The sequence below is a fragment of the Sebastes fasciatus genome, chromosome 22 (genome assembly GCF_043250625.1).
Source record: "Sebastes fasciatus isolate fSebFas1 chromosome 22, fSebFas1.pri, whole genome shotgun sequence".
Classification (NCBI taxonomy): domain Eukaryota; kingdom Metazoa; phylum Chordata; class Actinopteri; order Perciformes; family Sebastidae; genus Sebastes; species Sebastes fasciatus.
In genome coordinates, this window is record NC_133816.1 from 12,637,986 (window position 1) to 12,654,699 (window position 16,714).

Consider the following 16,714-nt stretch of genomic DNA (forward strand, 5'->3'; position numbering starts at 1 on the left):
TTGGACTTTGGGAAACATTTTTCTCCACCCCCCCCCCATGTTTTCAGACATGAGCCTATAGAAAACATACAAAGTGACCATCATGGGGGTATGTGTCTTAGCCCACCCCCTCCTAACACAAAGGTCACCAACAGGCACAATGTTTTATCTGTTTCCCGACATGATCCAATGGTTTCAAAAATCCTGCACCTCATAATTATACAGCAGTACAACTTCTATAAAGTATGGGTGTAATGTTACATGTATTCATCCTAAACGGTTTGTCTTATAGTTCGGTATTTCTTTCTTATCATAGGCGTGTTTCTTATCGTGGATATGTGACTATATGCAGTCATAGAGAAAACAAAGCTTGCTATAATGTTCCTTCATGTGTGCATAGTTTTGTAATTAATTTACTCCAATACTGACACATTTTACTTTTGTTTTACTTTAACTCGCTGACAATAGAGTGCTGCAGGGATAGCAGTACAAACTGTGGTTCACTTGAATATTTCCTAATATTCTTATCAACCCCTCTGTCATGCTTCGTCATAAAGCCCTCCTCTACCTCTGCTTCCCGCCATCATCATATGTAACAGGTGTTACTGGAGTTGTTTAGAATCCTGATGGGTTTAAGGTGGGACTTATTCTTACCTAATACTATAATGCTCATTAATTCCTGCTTTGGTGACTTACGTCCCCCTGATCCTCTCTGGTCGGCCCGGCCCAGCCGGGCCCGGCCTCGCCCTCTGTGCTGCCGACGCTGTCAGAAGGGCTGCTCAGCTGTCAGATGGGAAGAAGCATTGGAAGGATGATTTGTCTTTTTAGAGGGAAGTTAAAGAAGAAGGCGGGAACATGAGATTGTAATATAGGGGTCTGCATGGGCGTGCCACTATGGGCAATTTAGTCATGACCCACCAAGCGCAGAGAGGTGTGTTTTGTGTAACAATTGTTTGCAGGGATTCGGGGCATACTGTGTCCAAAACAATGGTTTCTTTAGTTAAGGCGGGGGAAGAAATGTTATAGTGCTTTTTCTTTTCATTGATTCCCTCAACTGGAAACCCCTGGTTCAAACATCACAAGCGTTCGCCCTGTTGAAGCATGATGTAGTTTGTACTGGTTCTCCTGTTCTGTGGCTGAACTCTTTCTTTACCTAATTTCTTTAACGCATTTACACAGTCGATCTGTCGGAGGCTGTAGTGGGCTCAGAGGAAAGATACTGGCATCATATGAAACTAGAAAAACCTAAAGAATCCATTGGTACCATCCATGTCATACTAGCTTGTCGAGAAGGAGGTTAAATAGCGCTCCAAACTTGTGCTAAATTATGGCGAGGAAAAACTGTCATGGCCATTTTCAAATGGGTTCTATGAGTACCCACGAGTCTCCCCTTTACAGACATGTCCACTTTATGATAATCACATGCAGTTTTGGGCAAGTCATAGTCAAGTCAGCACACTGACACACTGACAGCTGTTGTTGCCTGTTGGGCTGCAGTTTGCCATGTTATGATTTGAGCATTTTTTTATGCTAAATGCAGTACCTGTGAGGGTTTCTGGACAATATCTGTCATTGTTTTGTGTTGTTAATTGATTTCCAATAATAAATATATACATACATTTGCATAAAGCAGCATATTTGAGAATTAAATCTTTGACAAATCTCCCTTTAAGGTACATTTTCACCAGATAAAAAATTTATTAATTAGCGATTAATCCAGATTAAATATTTTAATCGATTGACAGCCCTACTATACTGTATATAAATGTGTGTGTACGGCTGTCCCTGCGCTCCTTGTTAACTTTAAATTAACGAACATCATTGTTTTACTTAAAAATGACATATACAAACAGCAAAAGCAGTTTAAGAGGATGGAAATTGTAAAGTCACTTAAAATTACAACAACTAAAAAGGAACGACACATTTCTATAATTTCCCTCATCGGACTCTTTCAAACAAATTTAACAGTCAAAGTCTTTCCAAGTCTGGAAAAAGTCCCATTTTTACTCCTGGCCTGTTACGTCACCTACTGTGTCACCCAGACAGTCAGCTCTCAGTATTCAAAGCTCTTTTGACCACAATCAGACCAGAAAACAAATAATCCAGTGCGAGCAGTGACTTTGCCGGGCTATTTTTTTAAAGGCTTAAATTAGAGTTTGCCAGCTAACCGTGAGCTTGTGGTAAGCTGATCCTTCAACAGCGAACATGATACTGTCCGGGGGTGGTTCGCTGTACTGGAGGGAACGACAACCCCGATCCACCTGTTAACGATACCTGGAAAGAACAACTCATTACACAAATAATCTCCAAGCAGCTTTTCACTTCACACATTCAAGTGTAAAGGAGCTTGTTGCTCTGACTCTCTTATGGATTCACGCGGAGGGGATTTCCCCTGGATATGCTATAATGTCACGAAACCAGCACTACATACGAGAAGTGAATCAAGTCACATGCCACAAGATCAGTGACTTTTAAGAAAGAAGACCTCTTGAATATGCTTGACATGGCGTCATTATTACCTGATCTACTTCTCTTTTAATCTGTACGATGTTTTAATCCTGGATGGAAAGCTCTCGGGGTTAGATGATGTATGAAAAAGAGTCTGTTATCTACTTACTATCTACTAATTTCTATAGAAACCGGACCTTTAAGTGACGTTTTAAAAATATATTAACAATGTATTCCCTTGAGCATAAACATAACAACATGATATCCACAGTAGGGCTGGGCAATATGATGATATATATAGTCAAAACGATAATAAAACTTGTTATATTCATTTTGCACTCAAGTTCTTAAAATGAGAAAATACTCTACTACTCTACTCTTCATCATAAATACTTTTAATTTGTCAAGTATTTAATTCACACAGGAATATACAAACATAGGCTTTACCATGTGGTTATTTCATATAGACTATTTATTAAATTACACACTATATCCTGATATATATCGTTATAAAGATATGAAATTACCTAGATCGTGATAGAAGATTTTGGCGATATCGCCCAGCCCTAAGCCACAGTCTTATTTCTGACATAACTACCACTGCCGATTTATTCCACAGCTACGAATTTACCATGAAAGTAATTTGGTAATTGTTTACAGGGCTCAACAATAAGGATTGCCCGCTTGCCCGGGGCAAGTAAAAATAGCCTCTTCGGGCTAGTAAATTGAATCGGTCAAGTGGTAAAAAAGAATTAAACTCATTGTTTTTTTCAGAGCTGATGATGGAAGTAGCTAAGGAGTATGGAGGACGGAAGCTGCCAAAATAAATGACTCGATAAATAAACAAATAAATATGTCATTAAATATAGCAAAAATGATATTAAAAAAATTTATTTAATCATTAATTAATTGATAAAATGTAACATTAATTGATTTTTCTGTTTTAATTTGCTTCTTTACTTATATATCTTTGTATTAATTCCCCTATTGATTTACTCTTCTGTTTAATTTTCCCTTTTATTTATTTATGTATTTATCTTTATTAATTTTTAAATGTATTTATTTATTTTTGCATTTTTTTAATATTTATTTTTAAATGTATGTATTTATTTATGTATTTATGCATTTATTTATGCACGCTTTTCCCTTTTTCACCGCATTTCAGCCCTATCATCTTTGTCATTCAAAAACCAACAATATACCTAATGTTTAGGTTGTTTAGCCTAACAATAAAGCTTATTTAAATAGCATTAAAATCAGGATAAATAAAGTAAAAAAGCCAAAAAAAGTTGCGCTGTTGAGCCAATCATTATCCCCGCAGGTGAAATTCCTTTACTGCGACAGCCCTACTTGGGTGTAACAGTTAAACAAAATGAATCATTATATAATACGTTACAAGCCAAAACTGCAAAATAGAGATTGTATATGCTCACAAGCTTTGCATTGCCTTTCTCCCATAAGATCACAAAGTCTCTGAAAAAAGTGTTTGCTAGGCAGAAGCTTTGAATATACCACTAAAGGTTTTTAGATATTCACACTGGCACAATGTGTGTCTGTTTCCTTAATTTATATTCATACTTTAAATATATTCAAATACATCCATCAAGTTTAGCTGGAGATGTAATTGAAACCTCTATTTAGTTTTGCTGATATCCCATCAGTATTTGCTGAAAATGCACCTTTACTTTATATCACCTGTGTCTATTGAATCAAGAGATCTACCTCTCTTTCTCTCCTCCTCTCACCACACAGCGATGGACGGGGAAGTAATTTCTGTCGTTTGTTTGGCGAGTGCCCCCGGCGTGGGCTGAGAGGTAAAGCTAACACACAGTATGCTGAGGACAAGAGGAGGAGAGGGGGGGTGGTGGACGCACGGGGATAGACCTGTCTGAGAGGATACTGCTATTGAGTTGCAAATGAGCTTGTAATTAGCCCTTACACATTTGCCTGGAGGGAATTAGTGTGTGTGTGTGTCATTGTGTGTTTTTCAAGCCATTTTCCTTATAGAATAGGGGTCGACGGTGATAAGCAGATAATACTAATTACTTCTCCTCCCAATTGCTTGTTAATTGTGCTTGGTGTGGATTTATACAGCATGGTAATACCCCCCGTTCCACACACACACACACACACACAGATGCATGCCCCCCCGCTTTGCCTGTTGGCAAAATCAACAGGTCATTTCTTTAAGCAGGAGGCTTCTGTTTAAGCCTCTAATTAATTATGCCAAGTGGGGTTCCACCATCTCTGGGTCCAGCCAACGAGGCAGCGTGTGTGTGTGTGTGTGTGTGTACATTAATTTGTGGTTGCATATTCTCCGGTTAGTTCTTGAATTTGGAAACATCATGCATTTAGAAAGAACATTTTGTAGCCTACATTTTAAAGTTAAATGCATCAATCTGGTGCACTTTAAGAGCAAAATTAAGAGGCTAGATCTATGAAGAACTTTGTGATGTAGCAAACAATTTAATCATAAACACATTGGCTGTATAGATATGAATGGTGATGAAAGTCACACACCCATAAAGTATTGTAAACGAGACGGGGTCCGTGTTACAAGATCGGACTTAGAGACCATTACGGAGGAAATATGCTTATGTTTTCCGTACTTGTGTTACGTATTTTACTTAGTTTATGTGCTTATTGTAAGGCCAACCATGATGTTTTTCCTAACCCTAACTAAATGAAGCTTATAGCGGAAGTTCGATCAGGAAGACCATTGTGTGCATCGATTGATTCTCGGCAACTCATAAAGTCCGGAGATATCACATGAACATGTTGTATTTACCATGTTTTTTTTCATCGAGTGGACTTCAATCACTCGTACACATGAACTACACTTAAACCCTGCCTGGTATAAATAATGGAAGCTAGGAATAATCTCCACTGTTGATATTTAGATTCAGTCAACTTCCTGGTAGTAAACATCTTTTACCTGATGAGTTGACGAGGAGCACTTGAATGCACCAGTAGTTTTCTGTTCAGTCTGGCCTTCAGATCTGGTGTTCTGTGTCCTTTGGATGATTCACGATCTGAATTAGGACACAGCACAAGACACACTGTCACTTCTACAGGCAATTTGTGCTTTCCAGTTCAACAATCCTGCATGTGTTGGGACTGTTTGAGGGAGGGAACCCGAACACTTGAAGGTCACCTTGGAGAACATGTAAACTCCACACAGAAATGCTCCTGTCGGCCAGGTTGGGTTCAAACCGTTCTGTGCAGTGACAGTGAATATTTAAATTCTTGGTTTTGCTGCTGAGGGTTTACCTAAGGCTTCATTCACACCAAATCGGGCGTTGTGGTGAAAATGCCAGTGCTCCCATTCATTTGAATGTGGGTAGTGCGTTTAATCTGCGGCGGTCACAGGGGGTGCTGGAAAAAACACAGCGGCGAAAAAGTTGAAACACTTTTAAAGAAACGCAACACGACTGCGGTGGTCGATCACATAACCGGCGATCCAGAGCTAAACAACCGTGCCATGATGGAACAAATGACGTTGATCTTCGTACAGTGGCTTAGTGTTGATGGGCCATTAAGTGACACTCTCACAACGCTGCACAAGAACTATAATATGTAGAGACGAAGTTGAAAAATTCACTTTCAGAATTCCTCTCACCTGATAGTTTAATGCATCCATGACACCTGACCAAAGCTTTTGTGGCAGCTATTGAACATTCATTTAAATTAGGGCTGTCAATCGATTAAAATATTGAATTGTGTTCAATCGCATTATTGTTTATAGTTAATCGCGATTAATTGCAAATGAATCACAAATTTAGTATCAGTTCAAAATGTACCTTAAAGGGAGATTTGTCAAGTATTAATACTCTTATCAACATGGGAGTGGGCAAATATGCTGCTTTATGCAAATGTATGTATATATTTATTATTGGAGATCAATTAACAACACAAAACAATAACAAATATTGTCCATAAACCCGCTACAACCTAAAAATCACAAGTTGTGTTAATGCGTTAAAGAAATTAGTGGCGTTAAAATGAATTTGCCTTAACAGCCTTAATTTAAATACATCTCTGTTAGAAATTTACTGTTATTCTCCTTGTCATTTGAAAGTGCAACGGTGCAACAATTTTTTCTATCAATTTCAAAATAAAAGTTTGCCCGAAATTGTTGCAGATGACATACAGGAAAATATATCTTATTTAAATGGCCTCACTAAAGCGGGGGTAAATTATCAATAACAATACATTTGAGGGTAGTAATGACAAAAGCATGATCAGTGATGTCAAGATATACTATTTCACAAAGACATCAAGTACAGGATATGATATAAACGACCCCCCGCCCTTCTACAAACACATACATAATCCGTTCATCCCATCACCATCTTACCATTCATCCTGTTCTAACGGCTTGGGAGCGCTTAAGCAGATTTTGGTTCAGTCTGCTCTCAAAGTGTTAAACAGATTGGGTCCGGGGGGGGATTTCTTGTAATGAAGGTGAGTGTGTGTGTGTGTGTGTGGTGGTCAGGGGCGCGAAGTGTCTGAAACTTGGAGGGGTTAGATTAACGGTGAGCATGATCTTCACTGAGCTCATTTCTCCCCTTCTGTGCCAAAGAGTGTGGCTGTCACACACACACACAGTCACACCTACCCCCCCTTTGCATTAGCCCACCAATCCCACCTGGTATTTTAATCTAGATTTAGGATCTAACACGTATCAAATGATTGCCTACTGCTTATAAAGTAATTCTATACGCTTTCTATAGCCTAAACTCCACCGAACAGCATCTCAGGAACAGATTTGGAAAGCGTCCTCCTTGACTGCTGCTGGAAGGATTAGTCTACTAGTTGACTGAACATTAACTTGTGTCAATTCTGATAATTGATTGTTTGTTTTAAGTAATTTATCTAGTACATATTTGCTCATTTCAGCTGCTCAAACGTGAGGATTTTCTCTTATATTATTGTAAATTGAATATCTTTGGGTTTTGGGCGGCTGGTTGATTGAGCATAGTTTTTTATGTTAAATGCAGTACACTAATTTCTTTAACGCATTAACACAACTTGTGATTTTTAGGTTGTAGCGGGTTTTCTGGACGATATTTGTCATTGTTTTGTGTTGTTAATTGATTTCCAATAATAAATATATACATACATTTGCACAAAGCAGCATACTGTATTTGCCCACTCCCATGTTGATAAGAGTATTAAATTCTTGACAAAAAAATAACTTAAAAAAATAATGAATATATATATATATTAATTATATCCCTGACAAAAGAAATTTACGGAAAAATGACACTATAAATACAGATTTTCACTATATAAATATATATAATATATAATGTTGAGGGTCTTTTCTAAAAGTGTGGCATTGACAAAATGTCATAATTGGTGATTAGGGAAAAGATGAAGCCTCAGCCATAATTATATTGTCGAGAAAAAAAATTCAAACTTAAAACTATTTGGGGGTAAAACTTGCTTCACGAAACCGATTAAATATTTGTATTGCTTAAATGAATGAAAACAATTTGAAATATTTTATTTGCACATGCTTTATATCCATTCAGGAAAAAATGTCCTGTGTTTCATCAGTAAATATTTAAAAATCAGAAAACATTTTTATCATGACAAACACAACTGGTGTGTGAGTAAAGCTCTTAAGATGACTCCTAACTCGATGCTCGTATGGACTTTACATTTTAATACCATTTTACTAAATAAAGGAACAAAATTGATCAGATTCATATAGTTCACGGTTCAACAGTTAATTTCGATTTAAACATAATTTTCTGCATTTCTATGTGTTTATTAGCACTGAAAGAGTTAAATAAGATGACACGAACAGAGTTTATTGTTGTTTTTGTTGGACCTAACTACAATCTATTTGCACACACATATTGGGACTCCTGATGTTCATAGATCAGCGCTCGGTGTCTGGCAGGCTCATATCTGTATTCTAGACAGATTTTAAGCCAATTCACCTCATTTTAAACCAGATGATCCTTCACCTGACTGCAGCCTTTATGCAAAGCCTCATATTCACTCCAGGGATTAATCTGTGTCTGGCTTCAGGGGCGTTTATTGTAGGCTTTAAGTGAAATGTAATATCTATAATTTAACATTCTGTATTCAGGCTTTTGTCCACTGATTCAAGGCAAAAGTCACAGATTTCCTCCAAGCTATGAAGTGCAAATGAAGTGTAACATATTTGCATTAAAGTTGACAGATGCTTACAGGATCCTTAACCTGATTAATAAGAAAATTATCCTAAGACTGATTAATGAGCTACTGAGATCAGAAGGATTGGAGATTGCAGATCATTAATTCCCTGTCCTGGAGTTGCTCCGCCATACATCGATATCTAGGGGCGTTCTCATTATGTCTTGTCCTGGCAAGAAGTCTCTGAGGATGACCTATAGCTGCTACCATGTCTGTTTTAATTACATGGGTATTAGCTGGTTGGGGATCGCCACAGATTTGTGTCCCGACGTGTCCCGACGTGTCCCCAATGTGCCATCCAAGTGTGTGGCAGAGTAACTGTTGCGGCTTTAAAGTTTTTACTCATATATAAAAGAATAAATGACAGAATTTCTTTGCTATTTTCTCGGGGTTTTGCCTGCTAAGCGTTGCCCACTCCACATTTCACTCCCCTCATCATCACCTCCTCCTGAGGCTCCCTCTCCACTAGATCCGTCCTATCAAATAACCTATCCTCGCTTGTTTGCTCACTGCAGTCATCCTGGCAGTCAATGTATCCTCAGGCTATAAGCCAAACAAGCTGATCAGCCAGTCACCTCTGTACACACTACCCCCCACTAAGAAGATAATGGCCTGGGGACGTATAATCCTTCTCAAAACAACTACAGAGATGCTAATTGCATCTAGCTATAAATACAGGTTGACTCCTTGTCCTCTTTCTTTATTTGGCTCTACTCTGGAAACCTTGGAGGAGCCGCCACCGTGGCCATTGCGCACCGGCTTTCTCTGAAACATTTGCCCAAATACCAGAAAAAGACTCAGCTACATAAGAGAGGCAGCACATAGATGCCGCAAGTGTCAGTAATCTTGCCAATCTTGCCAATTACGCACGGAGCGTTACGCACGGTTGGAGCGTTACGCACGGTTGGAGTGTTACGCACGGTTGGATACATCCATTCCATGCGCCTTTGTGAGAGCATTTCACAGCTTCTTCGGTGACAAGCAACTAGCCCGAGATGTTCCCACTGCCGATGTTCACACCGGACCAAGTCGCCCGGGTGTGCGAGAACCTGGAGGAGACCGGGGACATCGAGCGCCTCGGGAGGTTCCTCTGGTCCCTGCCCGCCGCCGTGCCTGGCTCCGCCGGGGAAGCGCTGAACCGACACGAGTCCGTGATGCGAGCGAGAGCGCTGGTCGCCTTCCACGGGGGGAACTTCGAGGGTCTCTACCAGATCCTCCAGAGCCACCGGTTTACACGCGAGTCGCACGCCAAGCTCCAAGACCTGTGGCTGGACGCGCACTACCGAGAGGCGGAGAGGCTCCGGGGTCGGCCGCTGGGCCCCGTGGAGAAGTACCGGATCCGCAAGAAGTTCCCCCTGCCACGCACCATCTGGGACGGAGAACAGAAGACGCACTGCTTTAAGGTAAACATTGGGGCTGTGGAGTTATTCAATTCAAACTTTATCTCAGACACACAGGAGGGTCCATAGCTATAAAAGAAAAAGAAACAAAAAACATACAAGATAAGACAACAGCAGTTCATCATTCAATTCATATGTAGGCTCTGAGGTCATCTGGATCAGGTCTGCTTAGTGTCCCCATAGTCAGAACTAAACATGCAGAAGCAGCGTTCAGTTTTTAGCAGGAGCTGCAGGACCAACTCCAACTCTGAGTTCTTCTAAATCAAAGCTTAAAACTTTCCTGCTTGCTGCTGCTGCCTTTTATTAAACCAGATAATGATCTTACACTGAACTAGAGCTTTTACTCTTGTGTGTTATATTCTATTTTAGCTTTTATTTTTAGCTTGTTTTTATTTTCTAATCTTTAATGTCTTTATAACTGTTTTAATTATGTCTTAATGTTCTTTTGCACTTTGTCACAATGTTCTTGAATGTTTATGTAAAGCACTTTGAATTGCCCTGTTGCTGAAATGTGCTATACAAATAAAGCTGCCTTGCCTTGCCTAGGCTATCTCGCCAGTGTTTTCTGAGCCTGGATAAGTACCGAGTGCAGCTCTTGCTCGGGCTGGTTAAAGATCTCAATGATGCTGTTCTCTGACTCATCCAAACGACAAATAAAATTATACATCAAATGTCTTAAAAGTGCCTCACATGTAGGAATACAAGAGGACACAAACAGTTGACTGGCACTATGCCATCTGGGAACCCGAAGCAACAACCTCATTTCATCATTGTAAGCCACTATGAGCCTTCGCATACTACTTTTCTTGTAGCTAAACCACAGATGAGCTGTGTACAAAGGCGTGCAGAAAGCTCTAAATAATGAACATTTTACATTTACGAAACACATACTGAACTTACGAAGCAACATATTTGCCTGAGCATATAGTCTACAGCACTGTCGATAGATACCTCTGTCATCGTTCCGATCATCAGAGAGAAAATGGCCACGGTGTTTTAGTTAGAAATTTAACCCACATGGCTGCTGGTGACACAGGGGGGGACCCCGGTACCCACGTGTTCCCTCGAAAATGTAACTGATCAGGCTGCTGACCCGGACTCCCAGGCATATTACAACATGCATTTAAACTACATGAAACTGCATCTTAACATTGGAAACTTGACCACCAGTTGCTCTCTTGTAAAGGTGCTTCTTGCACACCGGCAACATTTGCACTATCTGTTTATAGCTTATTTTGTATACTGTATATTGGTAGAAATTCAATTTTTTTATTGTTATTTCATTCTAACGTGTTTATATCTATTATTTTGTTATTATACTGTTTAACTTGCACCAACAAATCCAAGGCAAATTCCAAGTGTGTACCTCTTACACCTGGCAATAAACACGATTCTGATTCTGCATCAAGCAGCCTGCTCTTTGAGCTCTTAAGGTGATAATGATCAGGAGCTGTGGTTATCCTTCTGCCTTCTGCCATGAAGTTTAGACTTGTTGCAAGATCAGAGATCTGGTACAAATCTGGACTGTATTTTTTCCTACCAGGAAATTCACGCTGTGACTGTTAAAAACAAAGTCAGACAAACTGGTTGTGGCTCCTAAAGATGCCAAAAACTAGTAGTTTTAGCACTGATTCTTGTGCAACTTGTCAATCCACATGTTAATTTTCATTATTATTTTGTCTCATATAGCTTATAATAACTTTATATGATTAATTTTATTTACATCTGACACGTTTGAATTGTCACTTCAGCATCATTTTCTTCTTCTTTTTTTATTTACTTTGTTGTTACATTTACTGTGTGTAGCTGCAAAAGGCAGGTTTCCCAACAGGGTCCATCAGAGTTCATTCTTTAATTAGTAGATATACTTCTTTCAAATATGAACTCCACTTTAACTGGCACAACCATGCAGGAGTCTAAATGAGCCATCTATCTGATATCCAGGAGCCTTTTAAAAGAGCCATGTTTAAAGAGCAACATTTTCAGTGCATCGCCTGCAGACTGCTGGTGCATCTTGAGCACCATCGTGTATACAAATATCACTTACTGGTTCATTCGGAAGCAAATAAATTCCATGTTTTCACTCACAATTATGACACAATTTGTTAAATTTCACAAGAGAGGAATGAGTTTACTGGATTCAAAGTTAATAAAAAATAGTGTATGTTAGACAGCAAAGAAGCATGCACCTTGCCTCCTGGCTGTGTGTGTTTGTGTGTGTGATCTCCCTCATGTGGCCGGGTGACGTATTGTTCATAGTTAATCTTTAATTCCAAACCTCAGGAGGGATAGCCTCTCCAACTGCCTATTAAGCCCCTTAACATGATCCAATTTAGTGGCTATAAATTGTTATGTATACTTGTGATGTAGATTGTAATCATCTACTGAATTCATAAATCCAGTCTAATACGATTATACTGAGCATCATATGAGAGTGGTAAGATTATTGTGCTTTAATAGGATGATATCAAAACACCATATGGTGTCTTTTCAAAGTGCTAATAAAGTGCACTTTGTCTCAGGAGATATATGCATGAAGATGAAATGAATGGCCGCCTAAATATTCCATATATTTCTGTGCGTTCTCCAGGAAAGAACTCGCAGTTTGTTGAGAGAGTGGTACCTCCAAGACCCGTATCCCAACCCGTCCAGGAAACGCCACTTGGCCCAGGCCACGGGACTCACGCCCACGCAGGTCGGCAACTGGTTCAAGAACCGCCGCCAAAGAGACCGCGCTGCATCCGCAAAGAACAGGTATGTCAAGATTATGCTGATTATTAGGGCACAAGATTTTCCCAACATGATCATCGTGGGCCAAAAAAAAAAAATCACGATAACGATATTATCGTGATATCTTTAGAAAATGTAAATAATAATAATGCTATCAAATTGACTTTGTTTATTGTGCGTTTTGTCTCTTTTTTGGCAAATGAATTACACTCAAAATACAATATGTAGGGAGGTGGAGAGATAGTCTTTAACCACATGTAGAATGATTTAAGAGGCGCTGGATTATTTATACGATATTATCATATGTGTATTATTAACATGATATTAGTATTTAATTTTTTAAATATCACGGTTATTGTCAATACCGGTATATCGCAACACCCCTACTGAATAAAAAAGAGAAAAGAGGAGGAAAATTGGACTCATGGCGACTCAGAATTAGCTGTTTAAGTCGAGTTAAGATTCAGTTTGTTTTGTACAAACATTTCCTGAGAAGCAGACTCAACTGGCCTTTGGTACAATAGGTTAAAACAACTGATATTGTGTTAAATGTATGTGATAAATGCCTGAAGAGCAGCTACACCACATGCATTGTTAAACCCACCCTCATCTCTCCCTCTACCCAGAATGCAGCAGGATCCGTCCCTGATGCCCTCTGGGAGCTCACCCGACGGCTCCCTTCAGGACCGCCGCCATCACCCCCACATGTTGCCTCCCTCCCCTCGCCACCTGGGCAGCCCGGAGGCCAGCGACTGTAGCACGGACGAGCGCAGAGGAACAGGAGCGTCCACCCCAGAGATCTCTGTCAGCAGCGACAGCGAGTTTGAGTCTTGAGATGATCACGACTCTCGGACCTCCTTGCAGAGGTGAGAGCAGATCATCAGACTCAGATAAAGACACTTGAACTGGCTGTGGACACACTGGAGGTGTTCACAGTGAGGCCACTTGATGTGGCTGTGAGTGGACGTTGCAAGGCAATGATATGCAAAAACAACATGCACTTAAAAAAAACACCATGGCACATGACCTCGACTGCTATATGAATTAGTGTACTGCTGACCATGGTCTTTAGATAATGCGAGAATTAATATTTCAAGTTTTGATACTGGTTTCAGTTCATATCTTTGGATAGATCATTTTCTAATAGTCATTACCTAAGCTACATAATTCATTTGTACGGAAATTGTGAGGACACAATGAACAATGCCTTGAGTAGGCTATTACTACATTTACATGCACATTAATAACTTGATTATCTTCAGATTACAGCAAACTGTGGTAAGCAAACTATTTAATTGTCTTATTTTAAATTAATTATCAGCTAGATTTTTGCTCCACCATTCAATTTATTTGATAAAAAAATGTGGGTGTTCGTGAAGTTGAAGCAAATATAAACATTTAAAATTGCAGTATTATTACCGTAATCTTGTTTTTTCAGAGTGATCGGGATATAATGTGCATGTGAGCATAGTGACTGACCAATTAAACCCATTTCACTGCCTTAAAAAGGAACTAAGGGCATCACTCTTTTACAATGCAAAACCAAATAATAACATGAGTTTAGACAGACTTTACATATGCACCTAATGATGCACATGTGCTGCTTAAAATACAAAGCATGTTGTCACCAGCTGTGTTTTACCTGTTCACTTGTCTTTTGGTTACTGTTTGAAGTATGTAGGGCTTTTTGTAAACGCTCCTGAGCTGCTCTGACCATGAATTCCTGCAGGAGCTGAAACAGAAAAAATGAGACAGCGAGAATGTAAAGCATTAATCGGTCTTAACTCAATGTGCCTATTACATTTGAGAACAGTGAGACCGAGTCGGATATGATTGTGTCCTCATGTCAGAACGACACACTCAAAGGCCTACCGTTTGCCGTCTTTCTTACAACCATCATTTCTCATAACACATGACTGCATTTCAATGAAAAGATGTATTTTGTAAATGTTTTATGTAAATAAATGAACCTATTTTTATCCAAGGTTATACTGACTCACTGTATTTAAGTTCAAAACTGTATTAATGCGGTATAGCGATGAAGTGTGATAGGTCTGTGCGGCAGATATCTGAAATTAAATCGTGACGAGTCAGAATGACGTTGTCGATATCTCTAACTGGAGTTAGAGTCTAAAAAAGATAGTCTAAATGTAATTACAGATATCTAGAATTAGAGTTGTGACTAGGTCAGGGGTCTCTAAGCAACCTGCGTCTCGTAAGCTCCTCTACAGTGGCTCCCTGTGGATTTAAAAAAATGGAAATTAATAACAGTTTTTTGTTTACATTTTCATTTATCATTGCTGTAGGTCTATGGTACGGCAGAGTATTAGGGCCACATTGAGGGAAAAAAAAAATCTGAGATTTCAAGAATAAAGTCGTAATATTGTAATTTTACTTGCTATTTTTCTTTTATCCTCGTAAAGTTATGACTTTATTCTTGTAATGCCACAACTTTTTTTCTCGTAAAGTTAGGACTTTTTTCTCATATTACGTTTTTTTTTCTCATAAAGTTATGACTTTTTCTTGTAATACTACAACTTTTTTCCTTGTTAAGTTATGACTTTATTCTTGTAATATTACGACTTCTTTTCTCGTAAAGTTAGGACTTTTTTCTCGTAATATTACAACTTTTTTTCTCGTAAAGTTATGACTTTATTCTCGTAACATTGCGACTTTTTTTCTCATAAAGTTAGGACTTTTTTCTCATATTACATTTTTTTTTCTCATAAAGTTATGACTTTTTCTTGTAATACTACAACTTTTTTCCTTGTTAAGTTATGACTTTATTCTCGTAATATTACGACTTTTTTTCTCGCAAAGTTATGACTTTATTCTCGTAATTTTGCGACTTTTATTCTAGTAATGTAACGACTTTATTCTCGTAATATTCCGACTTTTTTCTCGTAATATTATGACTTTTTTCTGTAAATCTCAGATGTTTTTTCCTCTCAATGTGGCCCTAATACTCCGTAATACATTTGCACTTTGGCCCTCACTGCATTAGACTTATATACTATATACTTAGACTATAAACTGCGTTACCTCCATCACAATGCTCAAATGTTTTGCGGCTCCAGACAGATTTTTTTTTTTTGTTTTTGCATAAAAGGGCTCTTTTGATAGTAAAGGTTGCTGACCCCCCGCCCTAATGAATGGAAGTCATTATTCACCCTCCTTTGAGCTCTTTCGTTAGCCTCCTGGGGGATAATATCAGGCTCTTTAGCTGCTAAATGTTCCAATATGTTCACCAGCCAGCATGATTTAGCTGCTAGCTGACTTTTGTCTGTTGTAGGGCTGGGTAGAGTACAGTGTTTTTATGAGAGCTTTTCACTCTTTATTCCTTGTGTAATCATAGTTTTCACATTTTAAATTTTTGCACAGATGATCTGCATAAACATACAAGTCAAACTTTGAAGAAAAAAAACAAACACACACACTTACCAATGTTTTGAGGACATTTCCAGGTTCCCGAAATATTCTTCTACCCAGCTTGAAACGAAAACTATGTTCTGCTGCACAATGGAGAAGGTGTTTAACACTGTTCACATGTTGCAACCGTTTCCTAAAGCAAACAAACATGGCGACCGGAAGTGACATACCTTCCTTCTCTTTTTGTAGCCCAACCTGAGCCAAAGAGTATAGAAGCGGCCAAGAGGCCAAACTCTGCTGCTTTTTGACAATGGCCGCTATATACCGCCATTTTGGACTGAAAATGCCAATGAGTCCATAGCCATGAATGTAAAAAGAGACATCATTTTTTATTTTTTGAGAAAAATCAACTTCCCAGTAGGAACACTTAAATATCCCTCATTTAAATCATTATGTCCGAAAAGTTGTAAAATTAAGTAACAGCTGAATCCAGAGTTATTTTCCTCGGCATAATGAACGTGTATCAGAACAACGTGACTGCACCACCCTGCACATTCATACGACATATCCGGTTCGGCCAGCTTCCTGCTAGCTGAATG

At 38.9% G+C, this 16,714-nt stretch overlaps 1 protein-coding gene and 1 long non-coding RNA gene across 2 annotated transcripts; one reads left to right on the top strand and one right to left on the bottom strand.

Annotated features, from left to right (window-relative positions):
* Nucleotides 1–5,286: 5,286 nt before the first annotated feature.
* LOC141760502 (uncharacterized) lies at nt 5,287–16,323 on the bottom strand. The gene is made up of 3 exons (XR_012592383.1): nt 16,188–16,323; nt 14,389–14,478; nt 5,287–5,459 (listed from the first exon to the last, which is right to left on the bottom strand). It is a non-coding gene; the product is annotated as an uncharacterized LOC141760502 (long non-coding RNA).
* On the top strand, nt 9,522–14,725 carry six7 (SIX homeobox 7). The gene is made up of 3 exons (XM_074623356.1): nt 9,522–10,019; nt 12,607–12,770; nt 13,373–14,725. The coding sequence occupies exons 1-3, from the start codon at nt 9,612–9,614 to the stop codon at nt 13,578–13,580; spliced, it is 780 nt and encodes a 259-aa protein (XP_074479457.1). The 5' UTR covers nt 9,522–9,611; the 3' UTR covers nt 13,581–14,725.
* Nucleotides 16,324–16,714: the final 391 nt, after the last annotated feature.

Excerpts from the sequence above, each read along its gene's own strand:
- six7 (XM_074623356.1), top strand. The coding sequence starts at position 9,612 with ATGTTCCCACTGCCGATGTTCACACCGGACCAAGTCGCCCGGGTGTGC. Across the intron at positions 10,020-12,606 it reads AGAAGACGCACTGCTTTAAG|GAAAGAACTCGCAGTTTGTT; the intron begins GTAAACATTGGG and ends TGCGTTCTCCAG. Across the intron at positions 12,771-13,372 it reads GCTGCATCCGCAAAGAACAG|AATGCAGCAGGATCCGTCCC; the intron begins GTATGTCAAGAT and ends CCCTCTACCCAG.